General features: G+C 35.2%; 1 protein-coding gene across 4 annotated transcripts in view; it reads left to right on the top strand.

Moving 5' to 3' along the window:
* EPHA3 (EPH receptor A3) overlaps window positions 1-16,418 on the top strand; it is a 351,064-nt gene that overhangs the window by 323,683 nt on the left and 10,963 nt on the right. For all 4 annotated transcript variants that reach the window (XR_014822332.1, XR_014822333.1, XM_021068363.2 and 1 more), the window contains 2 exon segments: window positions 3,077-3,226; window positions 4,750-4,943. Coding sequence is in view for 2 of the 4 variants with exons in the window: in XM_021068363.2 (XP_020924022.1) it covers window positions 3,077-3,226; window positions 4,750-4,943 (344 nt within the window). In the remaining 2 variants the exon portion in view is untranslated.

Raw genomic sequence — 16,418 nt, 5'->3', positions numbered from 1 at the left:
ATTTAAAAAATCACTTTTCAGTATTTCACTATTTTAAGAAATGTCATTAAAATATACTCAATCCTGGTAAAAAGAAGGGCTTATTTTTCATGGTTATAATCTCTAAGTATTGTTTTTTTTCTAATATCTATTTTTCTTTCAACTATGGATCTTGGTAAAGTGACATATATGTGGTTTATATTTTCTAAATAGATACAAGGTTTTTGGCATACAGAGGACTTTCTTTTTATATTTGTTTCTGGGCAAAGGAAATGAAATGGCGAAGTGTCTGTAGCAGAGATAAGGCATTCGGCTGAGATTTTAAAGTACTATCTTTTCTTTGCCCCATGAATGTAATTTGTTTGACTTCTGTTAATTCTCAGAGTTCTTTAAAAGGGAGAGATTGTATGCCCAATGATTCCATTTGACATCCTGAATTAGATTTGTTAAATACCATATGCATAATTCTGTTTTTGTCAATATTAAGGGATAGTATTTGAAATTATGATTCCTTAAAACCCAAAAGTGGTCCAGGCAGGTGTGTATAATTTCATTTTTAAAATATTATTATTACTTTTAAGTTTAAATGCATTGGCAGATAAAGGCATGGGAAAAAGACCCTCCAAATTTAAATACGAAAAAAAGATCTTTTAAATTTTTGTTGAAAAAAAATGCAAACTAGGAGTTCCCATTGTGGCTCAGTGGGTTATGAACCTGACTAGTATCCACAAGGATGCAGGTTCAACCCCTGGCCTCACTCAGTGGGTTAAAGGATCTGGCATTGCCATGAGCTGCATTGTAGGTCACAGACATGCCTCGGATTCTGTGTTGCTGTGGCTGTGGTGTAGGCCAGCAGCTACAGCTCCAATCGGACTGCTAGCCTGGGAATTTCCATGTGTCACAGGTATAGGCCTAAAAAGCAAAAAACAAAAATAAAAATAAAATTTTAAAAAATACAAACTAAAGAAAAGAGTGAATGAGTATAAGTGAGAGAGAAGAGACAGGGCCAATTTCTATATGCTCGCTCATCTCCATGACTGTAAATGTTTTCTATTTTATTTGTTTCTGGTTCTGGACCATATTTGCTCCAGTGCATGTTGGGCTCTGTAGTATTTCTCACTAACTCCCAAAGCTCTGTTCATCTGGCTCCCATCTCTCCAACTTGATTTTACTTCACCAATATAAATTATGGATGAATCTTTAGCTGGTATCTAAAGAAGGCTGTGCTCAGTCCTTTTTGTGCTCACTTTTCTAGTTTCATACCTTCTTCAAAACCTGGTGTAAGCCTGACCTCCTTCAAAGATATTCTGGCTGTACTCTTTTTGAACAGCTCACTTGTATGAAAACCTCCAAGTGTCAAGTTTACTGAAATAGTTTCCATCACATATACCACTACATATACCACTACTTGCTCAATGTACCTGTGATTAAATCCAAATTCAAACTTTTCCCATCTTCTCCTATTATATGCCTCCACACTCTCTGCTGTATTAACACACCAGAAACTGCTCTTCCAGAAAAAACATTTTCCTCCTTGTGCCTTGATTTATGCCATTTCCCTCAGAGTATGGGAGTATTTAGCTAATGTTTCCTGAGGCTTTCCTATGTGTCTGGAACAGTGCTAAAGTTTTACTGAAATTTGTCATTTAGCCTCACAGCAATGCTATGAACCAGCACTATTACTTTCCCAAATCATTGATGAGGAAATTTAAGCATAATGAGCTTTAATAACTTACCTCCTGAGTTGCCAACCTATTTCTCTAAAGCAATAATATATCATTACTCTTGAGCATTGCTTAAGAAATAGTGAAGTGCTATGAGACAGCACGACAATGGAACACACTTTGAAGAATATGGCATAAGATTTTGATGATGTGAAGTCTTTGGAACATCCATCCCTTTTTCTTGTTTTATCAAAAATTGATACCTCTTAACAAGGCTCAATTCATATGTGACCTCCTCAGTGTCGCTAGTGAGAGTTTCGGCTCCATGCTCTGTGTCACAGCAGCCTCCGCTTATTGCCTTCTGACTGGATGAAAAGTCTCTAACCAGAATTATCTGGAGCTTTTTAGAAATGTAGACCCTGACTGCACTGGGAAACTACTGAATCAGAATTTCCATCTTAATGAGAGTGAACCGCAGCTGATTCATATGCAATATAAAGTTTGAGAACCAAAGCAATAGATACTTCTTTCTGCATTTAGTTATTCACAACAACTGATTATAATTCCTGTTTGCCTGATATTTCCCAAACAGAAGAACCAGTATGTTATTTATATTTATCTCACCTAGAGTGACTAGCATAATACTTTCCCATATGGTTGCTACTCAGCACATATTTATTAAATGTATTTATTAAACTGAGAGCAAATTCCATGAGAGTTACACCTTTATATATTACTCACATAAGTAATATTCTCCACTAGATTGTAAGTTCTGGAAATGTAGTTATTATATCTTTCATACGGTGCCTACATAGTTCATGGAAGGTACTTCAGTGATTAATGATGAGTGAGGTAGTGAGTAAATTAATTAAGATGATTGATTAATGTATTGAAGAGAGTTTTATTAGAAGTAAAATTTAATTTTGAATTTATTTAGTTAACAGATACCTATAAGAACTTATGTGTCAAGGAGTGGTATAAATTCTTTACAAGTATAAACTTATTCAGATTCCGAACTAAGATTATTTAGTTAAGCACAAATCTATGTTAAATCAATAAAAGTTGACTTGAGGTACCTTGTTTAATTCTAATATATAACATAGCTTGTCTACTTCAAGTTGTTTTGTTGCAGATGATTAATAAAGGTCATAATTGATATAAAATGTCAGCATTTCAGCAATTTTCAAATATTTTTTTCTCTCTCTCATCATTTCAAAATCCTCCCAAATTGACTGGAAGTAAATATTGCTGTAAATAGCATGCCATTCACTCCTTGGTATTAAAATAGAGGGCTATCAAGATATATCAGAAAAGGCCCACATTCCATTTCGGAAAAGAAATACCATAAGAAATTCAGCCAGATTTCAGATGACAATGTATATTTTATGTTTTAGCCATTGATCATGTATGTATATATGATTTTATATTGGAAGGGAGGAAAGATCCCTATCCGGTGGACCTCACCAGAAGCTATAGCCTACCGCAAATTCACGTCAGCCAGCGACGTATGGAGTTATGGGATTGTTCTCTGGGAGGTGATGTCCTATGGAGAGAGACCATACTGGGAGATGTCCAATCAGGATGTAAGTATTTGTAGTCTATGAGTTATGGGTTCAGATTAAGAGATCAAGCTGTGCAGGGAAGTGGAGCATAATGAAACCAGGTGGCTCCTAGTTTGTGACATTGAAACAGAATCCTTAGAAGAAATGAAATTGTTTCCAAATCTTGCAGAGATATTAATTGAGTTGCTCTGAAGGCTTTACAATTTTCTCTCAAGCAAGGGTTTACCAATGAGATGAAGATGTTTGTAATAAAATGTAATGAAATAAATGCCTAACAAGATAATCAGTAGATATCAGGGAATGTTTGGAGTATTTCTGCTATAAAATGGTTTCAGTGTTACATTAGTAAGACACACATGTCTGCCATCCTTTACAGATTTAATTAATTCATCCATGCCAACGTTTTGTTTACTTAAATATAGTATTTCTCAAAGGCAGACGAAACAATCGATCTATAGCATGTTGTTTCCCATAATGTATTAAACTTGCACATGAATTTAGTTAGACAAATTGAAGTCTCTGGATAGAGAAAATAATCTTTAACTTTCTGTTATAACTGTGATATGATTTTTCAAAAGAACTTTTGCTTTTATAAGCCCTGTTTTGCTAATGCTTAATGAAAGGATGCTATTGGCACATGCACTCAGCACTCAGGGATTTTTTTCTTTATGCTTAGCCAGAAACTGTGAGCATGATCTCAAAGACACATAAGAAGGAAAGCCGAGATGCTTTTAGTCACTTCCTACTCACCACATATAAAACTGCTTTTAATGTATTTGGATATAAAAACCTTTCTGAACTTTTCAGACAGGCTGTTTTATAATGGCGCTTGGAAAATCAGACTCACTTTTCCACATCTACATTTCCCAAACTCTGTATCAGAGGATCTCAAAATGTGGTCGCTGGACCAGCAGCTATAGCATGGCCTGGGAACTCACAGAAATGCAAATTCTCAGGCCTTACCCTAGAGTTGTGGAGTACTATATGGAATCAGAGCTTAGTCACCTATACATTAAAATGTCCTCTAGGTGGTTTTCTGATACACAGAAAAGTTTGAAAATCATGACTTTGCATGATTTAAAAATACAGATGAACTAATAGTTGCTTAATTGTGCAGTACATGTACTTTTACTAAAGGAGCTTACTACGACTTGTAAGGTAGCCTTTGATCTGTAATATAACTAAAATCTATGTTACTTTTTCTGCATTCATTCAGATATAGTTTCCATAGCAACCTGTGATTAGCAAATAATCATGTCTTTATAATTTACTGAATTTCTTATATCATAGAACATTTCTTTTGATTTTAATCTGGAAAGTTCTTTACAAGCTTTTTTTAAAGCCACTTTCTCTGTCTCTGGTAAAAATGTCTAACATTTTTTTTTGTGCATGGATAACATTTAATAAGCCATTAACCTTTTAAGAAATTTAAAATGAAAACTTTTTCACTTAACTTTGAAATATTCATATAAGTATACCCTGTCCATCAAGAAGTAAAGGAAATTCCAGCTCTTAAGTCCCTGGAAACGTTGCTTCTCGCACAGGTAATTAAAGCTGTGGATGAAGGCTATCGACTGCCGCCCCCCATGGACTGCCCAGCTGCGTTGTATCAGCTGATGCTGGACTGTTGGCAGAAAGACAGAAACAACAGACCCAAGTTTGAGCAGATTGTCAGCATTCTGGACAAGCTTATCCGGAACCCAGGCAGTCTGAAGATCATCACAAGTGCGGCAGCAAGGTGACACATTTGATTTTGCATCCAGCAGTCACTCTGAGATGAATCTATTTTCTATCTCCAAGGTGTTGATTTTTTTCTTCCACTGCTCACAACTGCCTGCTCTGATAGCTATATTCCTTAAGATTAAGGAGACATGCTTTTTCTTTTCCTTTTCAAACTTTCAGGAGGAAATCTCATGGTATTTATTGATAATGATAAAATTCTGAGTCTTTTTTTTTTTTTTTTGGTCTGTTTGTATTTTTAGGACCACACCCGCAGCATATGGAGGTTCCCAGGCTAGGGGTCGAATTGGAGCTGTTGCTGCTGGCCTACGCCAGAGCCACAGAAATGTCAGATCAGAGCCGCGTTTGTGACCTACACTACAGCCCACAGGAAAACTGGATCCTTAACCCACTGAATGAGCGAGGCCAGGGATCGAACCCGCAACTTCATGGCTCCTAGTCGGATTTGTTTCTGCTGCGCCATGATGGGAGCTCCCTGAGATTTTTTTTAAATTTCCATATTGACCAGAAGTGTATATAGATTCAGGCTTGAGTCCGGAAAATAGAAACCCTGGACACATAGCTCCTTTTCACTCTTTGCTATTTACACAAAAAATAAAAAGGAAATTCCTGGAGTGGTGCAGAATTCTAGCAAAGTCCTGGTTTATGCTTCATTTAAAGTAAACCTTCAAAAATAATAACGATGCCTCCAAACTTTTTGCACTGGCTAGCAGAATGCAAGTTCCGCCTTCTTAGTTAAACAAATGTTTGTTTTACTCATATCATGTGCCAGTTACTTCAGTAGACAGTGAGAAGGATAAAACTAAAGTAAAATAATATCAGTGTAGCTGGACAGCAGCACAAATGTCAATACATCATAGCTATAAGACACCCCTGTGTGTGATGTCCTTTAGACTGTATGTCTAGTCCTCCCAGGTAAAAATCACTGAATTTTCTTAATGGTTTTGAGAAATGTCAATTATATTCTCATTGTACACATGACTGAAAAACAGTTCTTAAAAAAAAAAAAAAAAGCGTTCCCTGGTGGCTCAGTGGATTAAGGATCTGCCATTGTCACTGCTGTGGCTTGGGTCACTACTGTGTCATGGGTTCAGTCCTTGGCCCAGGAACTTCCATATGTCAGTTACAGCCAAAAAACCAAACAAAAGAAAACAGTTCTTTTACATTTTGATGATGTATGTTCTTGAAGGAAAATCACGTTTTAGTAAAGAAACTATAAAGATGCACAAAAATCCAGTTTTAAGTGATGTGTATACATACTACATAATGATGATTTACTGTGACTCATGTAAAAGAGTTAATATACTCTCTTACTGGAAAGAGTTTTCTTTTCTTGTTTCTTTCATGCACATCTGCTGTTTTTTACTGACAGTTACCAAGAGGCGTGACTTTCAAATGGGTAGGCCATTTGCTAATGCACTTTATAATAGAGTACATAATTTTTTACATTAATAGAAGCAATTGTAGTGAGCATACATGATCTAGTTTTTATGTTATATTAAATATGATGAATAAAGAAAATTTAAATGAATCTTAATATCGGTATATAAGAATCCCCCTAAAAAACCCTTTAAAATCCTCCTAAAAAATTATAGGGGGTCACGAAGAATGAACTTAATAATATATATTGAGTAGGTAAAACTACTTATAACTTATCCTGTAAGGATGAATCTCTTTTCTAAATTTCAGAGAGAGACTGTGCAGACTCTTTTGGTAATCCATTTGACAGTTTAACAACCAGCAGGATAACAAACCTGCCCTTCCCTGGGCCATACGGTCCTCATTTTGCACCCTGAAGCCATTTCTTTTGATCTTTACTCAACAGCAATCATAGCAAAAAAGAACATCTTTTCAATTCCTTCCATATCATACAAAAAGCATTCAAACCATTTCCATAGGATCAAAATCAATATAAAGACTAACTCATGTAATATGATAGAGATATTTAAATTCAATTCTATGTGGGAAAATATTCTCAATATTAGATCATAGTATGTGAAGAGATATCCTCATGTTCATATTTTCTTCAATTCACTATTCCATTCTTATTGAAGTACATTGAATATTTTTTCTCCTAATATATATTATTTAATGCCTTAATATATTACATATATTTCATCAGAAAACATGTAATTTTAGAGAAAGTATTTTTCTAGGAAGTGCCTTCCATTTTAATTCACTAAATATAAAAACTTTAGAAGTTGTGTTTATATGTTTACTTATTGCCATTAAAATATACGACTGGGGCAGATTGTGCCATTATAAATTTTTAAGAACAATCTCAAATTGCTAGCAACACTATCAAGAGATCTTATTTTCCTTTAGAAAATTTGCTTTCCCACTTTCGAAAGAATAGTTATTTTATTCTTTTTCATAACTGATTAAACTCATTCCATTTCCCCTTTAATTTTCCAGTGATGCCCTTGCCATACACGTTATTGAGAAAATACAAGCTATCAGATGGGAAATTCCAGCAGCAAAAGAAAAACATACTGGCGCCTGCACCCACCCACCTTGTTCTTCTTTCCTCTAATTATAAGAAAGTCCTTCTTTCCTCTAATTAGAAGAGAGGAAATCTCCTTCCAATGTCAAAGGCAAATCCTTTCTCTCTCTCTCTCCCTTCCTCTATCCCTCTCTCTTTCTCTTCTCTGCATATGCAGGCTCTTTCTCTCTCTCCTGAATATGCAGACTCATTATTTCTTCAAGATTATGGCCATGAGAATATGTTCTATTACATTGTTTCTCAAGTTTCCCTAGTATAAGAATCTCCAGGGGAACTTATTAAATATCCAAATATCCAGGTCTAACCCAAGCTATTGATTGAGAATCTGTAGGAAGGGGAATGGAATTTGGACATTTGATAATAAACAAAACAAAACAAAACAAACTTTCAGGTGATTTTTATCATCAAGGGAATTTAGAAGATGCTATTTGTCACCATCACCTCTGTTGACACTACATCTCTGCCAAATACTCCCCTATTTTTCTACTACCTTTCACAGCCAAACTTCTCAATTAAGAGTCTCACAGACATTTCAAACTTAATATTCTGAAATTTTATCTTTTTATTTTCTCCCGATAGCCTCATCCTTCTATTGTCTTCTGAATTTTGTTGACTATACCAGTACCTATTCAGTTGACCAATCAGGATTAGATCTAGTCTTGGCACCTCATTCTTGCCCTGCACACTTTTATCCAGACAATCACTGGGTCAACATCATCCATCTTTCCCTTTTCACTGTAAACACTCTTTCCTATGACTTTTCCCCTTTCTGCCCTAAACCACTGTAGTTGCCTCCTAACATGTCCTCTGCTTCCCTTCTTGCCCGACTCTAAGCATCTTTTCACAAAGCCTTCAGAATTCTTTTATCTATCTATATACATAGATAGCTAAATTATATATTGATAAAATATATTGATAAATTTCATATATATAATTTCAGTTACCTTTTTATAATTAATTCCAAATTCCCATTATACCTAGGAAGAACTCTACATTCTTTTTGAAGGTTTAAATAGTCCTTCTTCTTCAATGTCATTTTTTTATTCAAATATTCATTTCTTCATTTTTTAACAACTATATATTTTATGCTAATCCACTATGGGCTAGGCATGAGTAGATGCTGGAGAACAATGAAGAAGACAAATATGATCCCTGGCCTCCTGGAGCTTACATTATAGAAGATGCACACTAGATAATAGACAAACAGATTACAGGAAGGAAATAAATAAAAGGTTGTGATAGAGCATTAAAAGGTAGTTGGGAAAAAGCCCTCTGTGGAAGTGATATTTGACCTGAGAACTAAAGAAAGAAAAGAGCCAGATTTTTAAAGGACCCCGTCCATTAAAAAATTAAAAAAAAAAAAAAAAGTATTCTTGGAAGAGGAAAAAAAAAACTGCAAATGAGTCTAGAGAGTTCTAGGAAGTGGCAGTAAGGAGAGGAAGATTCTGTCACCAAGTCTGAGAAGGCAAACAGAAGCCAGAGCACTCGAGCTACCCAGGTCATGATGAGGACTTTGGAATTTTTTTAGACACATGAGGAACCCATTAAGGCATGTAAAGCAGAGCAGTGGCACTATTTGATTTATACAATGGCTTTGTCAAGGGAGGGGCATTTCAACCTTTCAGCAGTTCTCCAGCCTCAGTGACCGATTTCACCGTTCCTTTAGAAAGCCAAAGCATTTCAGATGGGGAAGACAGTAGCACATGCTGTTCTCCTTGTTTGCGATTCTCTTTTGCTTCCATCTTCCCTTAGGAAGCAGCTTCTACACCTAGTCTTAATTGAGGCATTCTCTGGCAATAAGATTTAAAGGTCAACACTATTATTCTCTCACAGACCACTATGTCCTCGTTATTCATCACAAATTTAACAGCTTGCATTTAAAAACAGGAGGAAAAGAAAAGTTCAGAAAGACTATACAATTTACCCTTCAACAACACAGGCTTGAACTGTATGGGTACACTTATACACAGATACTTTTCAATAGTAAATACTACTGCACTACTACACGGTCTGTGGTTGGTTGAATCTGAGGATACCAGGGAACCTCAGATAAGAGAAATTGCAGATAGGGAGGGCTGACTATAAATTAACCCTCATGTTGTTCAAGAGTCAACTGTAATATACCTTAGAATATATCATTATTTGAGCAAGAAGACAAGTTATTTAGGAATCATGAAGGAAGGGTACATTTACTTCTAACTTTGAGATCCCCTGCCAATTGTAAAGAAGAGACTCTTGGATGGTGGATGAAATTTCTACCAGCAGATAACAGGATAAAATCATACCAGGCTAGTGTAATCCTGTACCAAAAAAGCAAGATACACAATAACATAGGACACTTCCATTTACATTGGATAATACAATTCTGCTGTAATATAGGATAAGAAAGGAAATTATGATGAAAGAGCCTGATAGGTGATTTCACTGGATAATAGAAGATTTAATGTCATTTCTAGAAATCTGGGCTTTGTCAATGAGAAAAAGATGTGCCATTGAAGACACCTAAATGGTATATCTTGCTGTGCCCATGTAATAGTTGTGTGGCAGCTATACCTAGAGAGCTGGCGGGGAAGCGGTTAATGATAAGGAGTAAGGAGGTGATTTCAGTAGTCTCAGAAGGAGACTTATCCTAGGGTAGAGCAGAGAAAAAGAGAAGGCGTAAATTCAAAAAGTTGTAGTGAAATGAGTATTATAGGACATGGTGGCTAGTGACATGTGCAGAGTGCTGGAGAAAAGACCAGAAAGTACTTCCAAGTGAACAAAGAGGACTCTGAGAACAGTGCTCTTAATGACAGCATTAAGATGGGCTGAAGGAAGAATAGCTCTGCAAGGCAGATGAGCATTTTGGACACAAGAAGACTGAGTTCCATAGAGAGCTTGAAATTTGCATCTCAAATTGGGGGAGAGATTAAAGCTGGGCATCCAGTTTAGAGCCTTCTCTCTGTAAAGATCATTAGAAAAACCCCCACAGAAACACAGTTAGCAGTTACAAATCTCTAGTCATGCTGATTTTCACCACAAATATTTCCATCTGTATTCTTCTAATAATAATTTAATTTCTAGGAGTTCCCATCATGGCTCAATGATTTACAAACCTGACTGGCATCCATGAGGATGCAGGTTCGATCCCTGGCCTCACTCAATGACTTAAGGATCCGGCGTTGCCATGAGCTGTGATGTAGGTCGCAGATGCGGCTTGGATCTGGCATTGCTGTGGCCCTGGCATAGGCCAGCGGCTACAGCTCATATTGGACCCCTAGCCTGGGAACCTCCATATGCTGTGGGTGAGACCCTAAAAAAAAAAAGACTAAATAATAATAATAATTTAATTTCTAGTTAAAGCTCTCCTTTCACATGGATTATCAGGAGACATTAATCCGTGAATATTGGAGACACCCCTCTCCCAATCACCCAGACTAAATTTTTTTTTTTTTCTTTTTAGAGCCACACCTGTGGCATACAGAAATTCCCAGGCTAGGGGTTGAATGGGAGCTGCAGCTACCAGCCTACTCCATGGCCACAGCATTGTCAGATCTGAGCCATGTCTGCAACCTACACCACAGCTTGTGGCAACATCAGATCCTTAACCCCCTGAGCGAAGTCAGGGATTGAACCTGCATCCTCATGGATACTAGTCAAGTTTGTACCCCCTGAGCCACAAGGGGAAATCCTAGACTGAACTTTTGAGCTTCTGTGTTTCCCTGAGGCTAGGGGTATTTTGGAAGCCTCTAAACGCCTCGATCACCTAGTACACAAGTCATGACCTCAAAAATCTACAAGAGCCAAGAAACTGATTGAAATGAGCGATTGCTTCTACAGTGTGTAACAGGGTGTGGTTGTAGCTTGTGGAGATTCCAGGCTCCTTATAAGAGGACTGAAGAAACAACGAAGCCAGTGGATGGCAATCTTAGAGAGAAAAATACATGAAACCTTAGTTATTATCTCAGAACATTGACCCACTGCATAGACTTCCACCCAGAGAGAAAGAAAATGGTCTCTGTTTAGAGTTTTGGAGAACAGTGCCAATTACTGAGCAGAAGAATATGAAATGGTAGGTACAAACAGGAACAGCCAAAGTTTGGAATGATGCTTAGACCATTACAGAAACCACAGCTCAAGGAATTTTCCATAAGCAGATACAATAAATTGTATTATCCAAAACTTCAAAAGAGTGAGGCCAAAAAAAGACAACTGAGGAAAAAAAGTCATTCAATTAAGAAATTAGAAGGACATAGGGTTTTTTAGAAAACTATTTTGATGCTTTTAGAGAGACAGATGAGATATGAAATTTTAAGACATTTAGTTATAATTGAATGATGAAAAGGAAAAGGCAATATAAACATAAGGCTTTTGAGAAGTTTAGAAAAAATGAGAAATATAGTCAAAATACACAGTTATAAAAGGGTAAAAATACACCCCTTTCCTTTTCCAAGATTTGAAGAAATCTTTCTTAAAATCTTAAGAGAAGGTGCTACTATAGGAGTTCCCTGGTGGCTCAACAGGTTAAGGAACCAACACTGTCATTGCTGGGGCTCGGATTGCTTCTGTGGCTGGGGAACTTCTGAATGTGGCCCCCCCAAAAAAAAGAAGGAAAGAAAATGATGCCACTTAAAAATAGAGAAAAATCTTTGATAAATTTTCTCTTACTTCACAACAGTTTTGTTATACAGATTAAAAAATAAGCATAGTTCATTTTTAAAAGCAACTATATTTAAGATTAGTTTTGTATTTTATGTATATTTATATATATAAATATAATATATATAATTATTTTATATATCATATATAATAGGCAGTTTTACATTATATATAAAATATAGCTCCTAGATTTATATAAATTGATCACTTTTATCAATTACTTTTATAAATGTAGCTAAATTTAAAATTTAAAAAGACTAAAAATAGAGAAAAATGACATGAATTTATTCATTTCTATTTAGGCAGCAAGATGCCTTTTTATTTTTTGGCTATTTGTGTATATAAAATAAAATAGAGAAATGAGGAGTTCCCGTCGTGGCTCAGTGGTTAACAAATCTGACTAGGAGCCATGTGTTTGCAGGTTCGATCCCTGGGATCCCTGGCGTAGCTCAGTGGGTTAAGGATCCAGCGTTGCCTTGAGCTGTGGTGTAAGTTGCAGACGCAGCTTGGATCCACGTTGCTGTGGTTCTGGCGTAGGCCAGCAGCTACAGCTCTGATTCGACCTCTAGCCTGGGAATCTCCATATGCCACGGGAGCAGCCCTAGAAAGTGTAAAAAGGCAAAAAAAAAAAAAAAAAAAAAAAAAAAAAAAGAGAGAGAGAGAAATGACTTGTTGTCTAAATTCACAAAATTTTCACTATCCAGGTCATTGGATTATTCAACACTATTATAAATTTATAGAATATAAATTTTTGGCATGAATAATTAAATAATACATGTAATATAAATTAATATATTTAGAATGAGGTTCTAAAGAGAAGGTAACCAAATTTATGGTATAAGGACTTAACAATATATTTAAAATATTTAGAACGAGATTCTAAAGATCCAATTATACTTAGTTAATTTAACTGAAATGATTTTAAATATATTGCATTACTAACTTTAAGAGATTTATCTTTTTTAAGTTGAAGAATAAATAGGAACAAAAATAAGCAGTACTTGTCATTTTTCCTTTTTAATGGCACTAAATTAGCACTAATAAAATGCTTCTGATCCCTAAGAGAACAAAAAATAATTATTTTTGAGAATAACTGCTGTTTTGACAAATATTATTTCCTTTAAGAGAAGTCTAATGACCAAAAAACAGTCTGTTTCTCAAAATGACTTTGACCTCGAATTCTGAAACTGATGGGGTGACTTTCCTCACTGAACAAATGTAATACAGATCCTTTTAGAGGGAAGCAAATATTCCAAATACCCAGGTGAACTCTTTTTTTAATCTTAAAAATCAAAGCAGGTAATTTTACCACTGGGAGAAATTAAACCAGATGTAATAGCTATAACTGCTAAGTTTTTGTCTTTAAGGCCTAGAGACAATTAAAATAAACACAACGACTTTACTCCCCCTTAATGTGTCCTTTATATACTAGTTTCCTGTTGGGAACTGTGTATACTAAAAATTATTTTTAGTTACCAATGACAAGTTAAATTCCTTTAGTCCTATCTGGAACTTCTAATGTTAGAGCTTAAAAAAGATCAAGATTACCACAAATGCACATTTAACAAACTGGAGAGTACAAGATATTCCCCTTGAAATATAGTAAGACACTACTTGAAATAAAATATTAACAAAAAATTATAAAAGGGATTGAAAAAATATATTACTATTTTCAGGCAATAAAAATGGTAGATATAATTAGTATTTTGCCTTTGAGAAATTACTCTTGAGTTAATATTCCTGAAACTATTCACAACAGACAAAAAGCACGTAATTATAATGGTATAAAATAGAGCTCCAATATTTATTTCTAGACTCAGTAGACATCTACTTATTCATCGAATAAATGTATATTAATCATTATTTTTAATACATAAAAAATAAAGCCTTTTGTAAACCCAAAGGAGTCTTTTTATATAATAAAAGGATAACTTTATATTCAATTTTAGAGATTTAAAATTCTAGTGCAATATTGAAATAAGATCATTATGAGAAGATATTCTTGGAACTAGCAGTTATTCTTACCCAGTATCCAGTGCTAATTGGTATGACCATTTACAGATAAAATAGGAGTCAAATGGGAAGAAAATATATGTGTACCACTTTAATGCCACAGTAGGAAAATCCACAAAAGAATAACTCATAAACCTAAATACAAAGAAGGAGAAAGAAAGGGAGGAAAGTTATTTTTTGCTTCCCCTGAGCAAACATGTAATTTCCATGATTTCTTTTTAATGACTGCAGTCTGCGGCCAGTAGGTACTGATTTATGAAAAGCTGTAAAAGATCAGGTGGAACTCTGCAGGACATCGTTTACAGCTGCATGGATTGAAACCTATCTAATTTGTCTAGTAAAAGTGTGAGCTCACGGTGCACATCACCCTGCCTATAAATTTCCCCTTCAGACCCAATGTCTGGGGCTGGGTCTAAAAAAACCCCAATGCCTGCAGCTGCTCAAAAAGCCCACATTCCCCTGGTGCGCATGAAGAGACATCACAGGCTCTTCACAGTGAGAGACAAATTCCTATCCATTGATAAACTCTCCAGATGTCCTCTCGGAGGAGGAAAGAAACCAATTTTTATTTGAATCCCCTAGAGAAATCCTGGAAGTGGAAAAATGATACTTTGCAGGGCTGGTTATTCCGAGGTCACTGGCATTAAAATTAGGTCATTCTTTGTCTTCCTTAAACTTTGATCCAAGTAATAAACAGAAAGACTCAGTTGGGGTCACTCTAATCCCTAATCCGCACGTCCTGTTTTATTTCAATTTGTTTATACTAATTTTCTCTAAATTCTTGTTGAGTCTGACTATAGTGTTGAGTTTAAAAATACAAACCATTTTGAATTCAGAGGGAAAAATTCCGCATTTTGCTATTAGGCACACTTTGTAAATATTCTGAATAAATGTCCTGGGGTTTGATTCTTTGTACCCACAAACCCATAAATAAAAAAGTATTGCTATTCATGGGTTGAAGAGTCGACAAGAGTCTACATTGCTGTGCTGTGGCTACTGTAGAAATCCAAATGTGAGTGTCTATAGATGTGTGTGTTCTTGGATGCCTGTAGGCAGTCTAATATTTTACTGTCTCCTTTCTAGGTCTCACTTCATTTTTCTTATAAAATTTTCTCACACCTAATTTAATGCTATTCCTGTCAATTTTGTTTACTGATTCAGTGTCTTATCCAATGGGTCCAATGTTATATCTAACGTCGGCCAGTGACCAAGCCTGTTTCATTCATGACTGCTATGCAGAACAACCCAAAAATATCACATACCTTTTGGAACCTAGGTCGTGTCTCTGTATCTGTAATTTCTCAAGTTTTTAAGAAAAAAAAAAAAACACAAACAAGAAATTTTCAATTTTTTCTTTTTTGGAGGAGTGCTTTAATGAATCATGTGAATTTAATTGCATATAATTACATATAATATATATTCCAGAAGAGGGTAACTTATAAAATGCTGTATTTATATCTTGTGGGGTTCTAAGTATTCCTAAAGGAAAGAAAATTTATGCTTTGTAAAATAATGCCTAATTTATCTATTTCTTTCCTTTTCTTAGATAACCTCTGAGGGTTAGTTAAAAGGAAACCATAACACATAAACATAAATTATTAACTCCATAATTTTAATTTTTAATTTATAATTCAAACATTTTTGGTAGGGAGGATCGAAGTAGTTGAGTTTAGTGTAATGAAAAGGGGATTGAAAAGTCTTCCACTTTTAGCTGTCTCAGCTTCACAAATCATGATAGGAGGGAACTAGCTATTGATCTATATTTTCCACAGAGTATGAAAATATAGGCAGAGCCAGACTGTCATATTGTCAATGTTTTCTTAAACTCAGTGTTAAAATTGTGTTACATTCTTATTTTTATTGAATAAATAATTAAATTTAGAGTTAAATTTATTCTAATTAATAGAATTTTATTTTTATCAAATAAATATAATATGTCCTCATCAAAATCCAGATGTGTCAAAATCCTCTCATGTGTCCCAACAACAGCAATGCAGATCTAGGATATGAAGCAAAATTGTTCTGATTTAAGAATCTTAACCTCACACTTAAGCCTGTCTTGTATATTACAGAGTGATTTGGAGAAATATCATCAATAGTAATGGAAATCTTTCAATTAAAAATCCCTTTTAAATGTGGGCCAATTTGTGACTTAACTTTAGTTTCAGCTTCCACATGTTATGGGGCATTGCATCAGAGCCAAACTAATGTAAGGATTAAAGTCCTTCATATCTGGATCTTATGCTTAGTATAGTCACAGGCATATTGGAAGTGCTCATAAATGTTCAATATAATCCTTATTGCTATTGTTATTACTCT

The sequence above is a fragment of the Sus scrofa genome, chromosome 13 (genome assembly GCF_054392235.1).
Source record: "Sus scrofa isolate SSC_HxYL_T2T_F1_AM1 chromosome 13, Sscrofa_HxYL_maternal_Yorkshire_Landrace_v2.0, whole genome shotgun sequence".
Taxonomy (NCBI): Eukaryota; Metazoa; Chordata; class Mammalia; order Artiodactyla; family Suidae; genus Sus; species Sus scrofa.
This window is presented reverse-complemented; position numbering and strand designations above follow the sequence as displayed.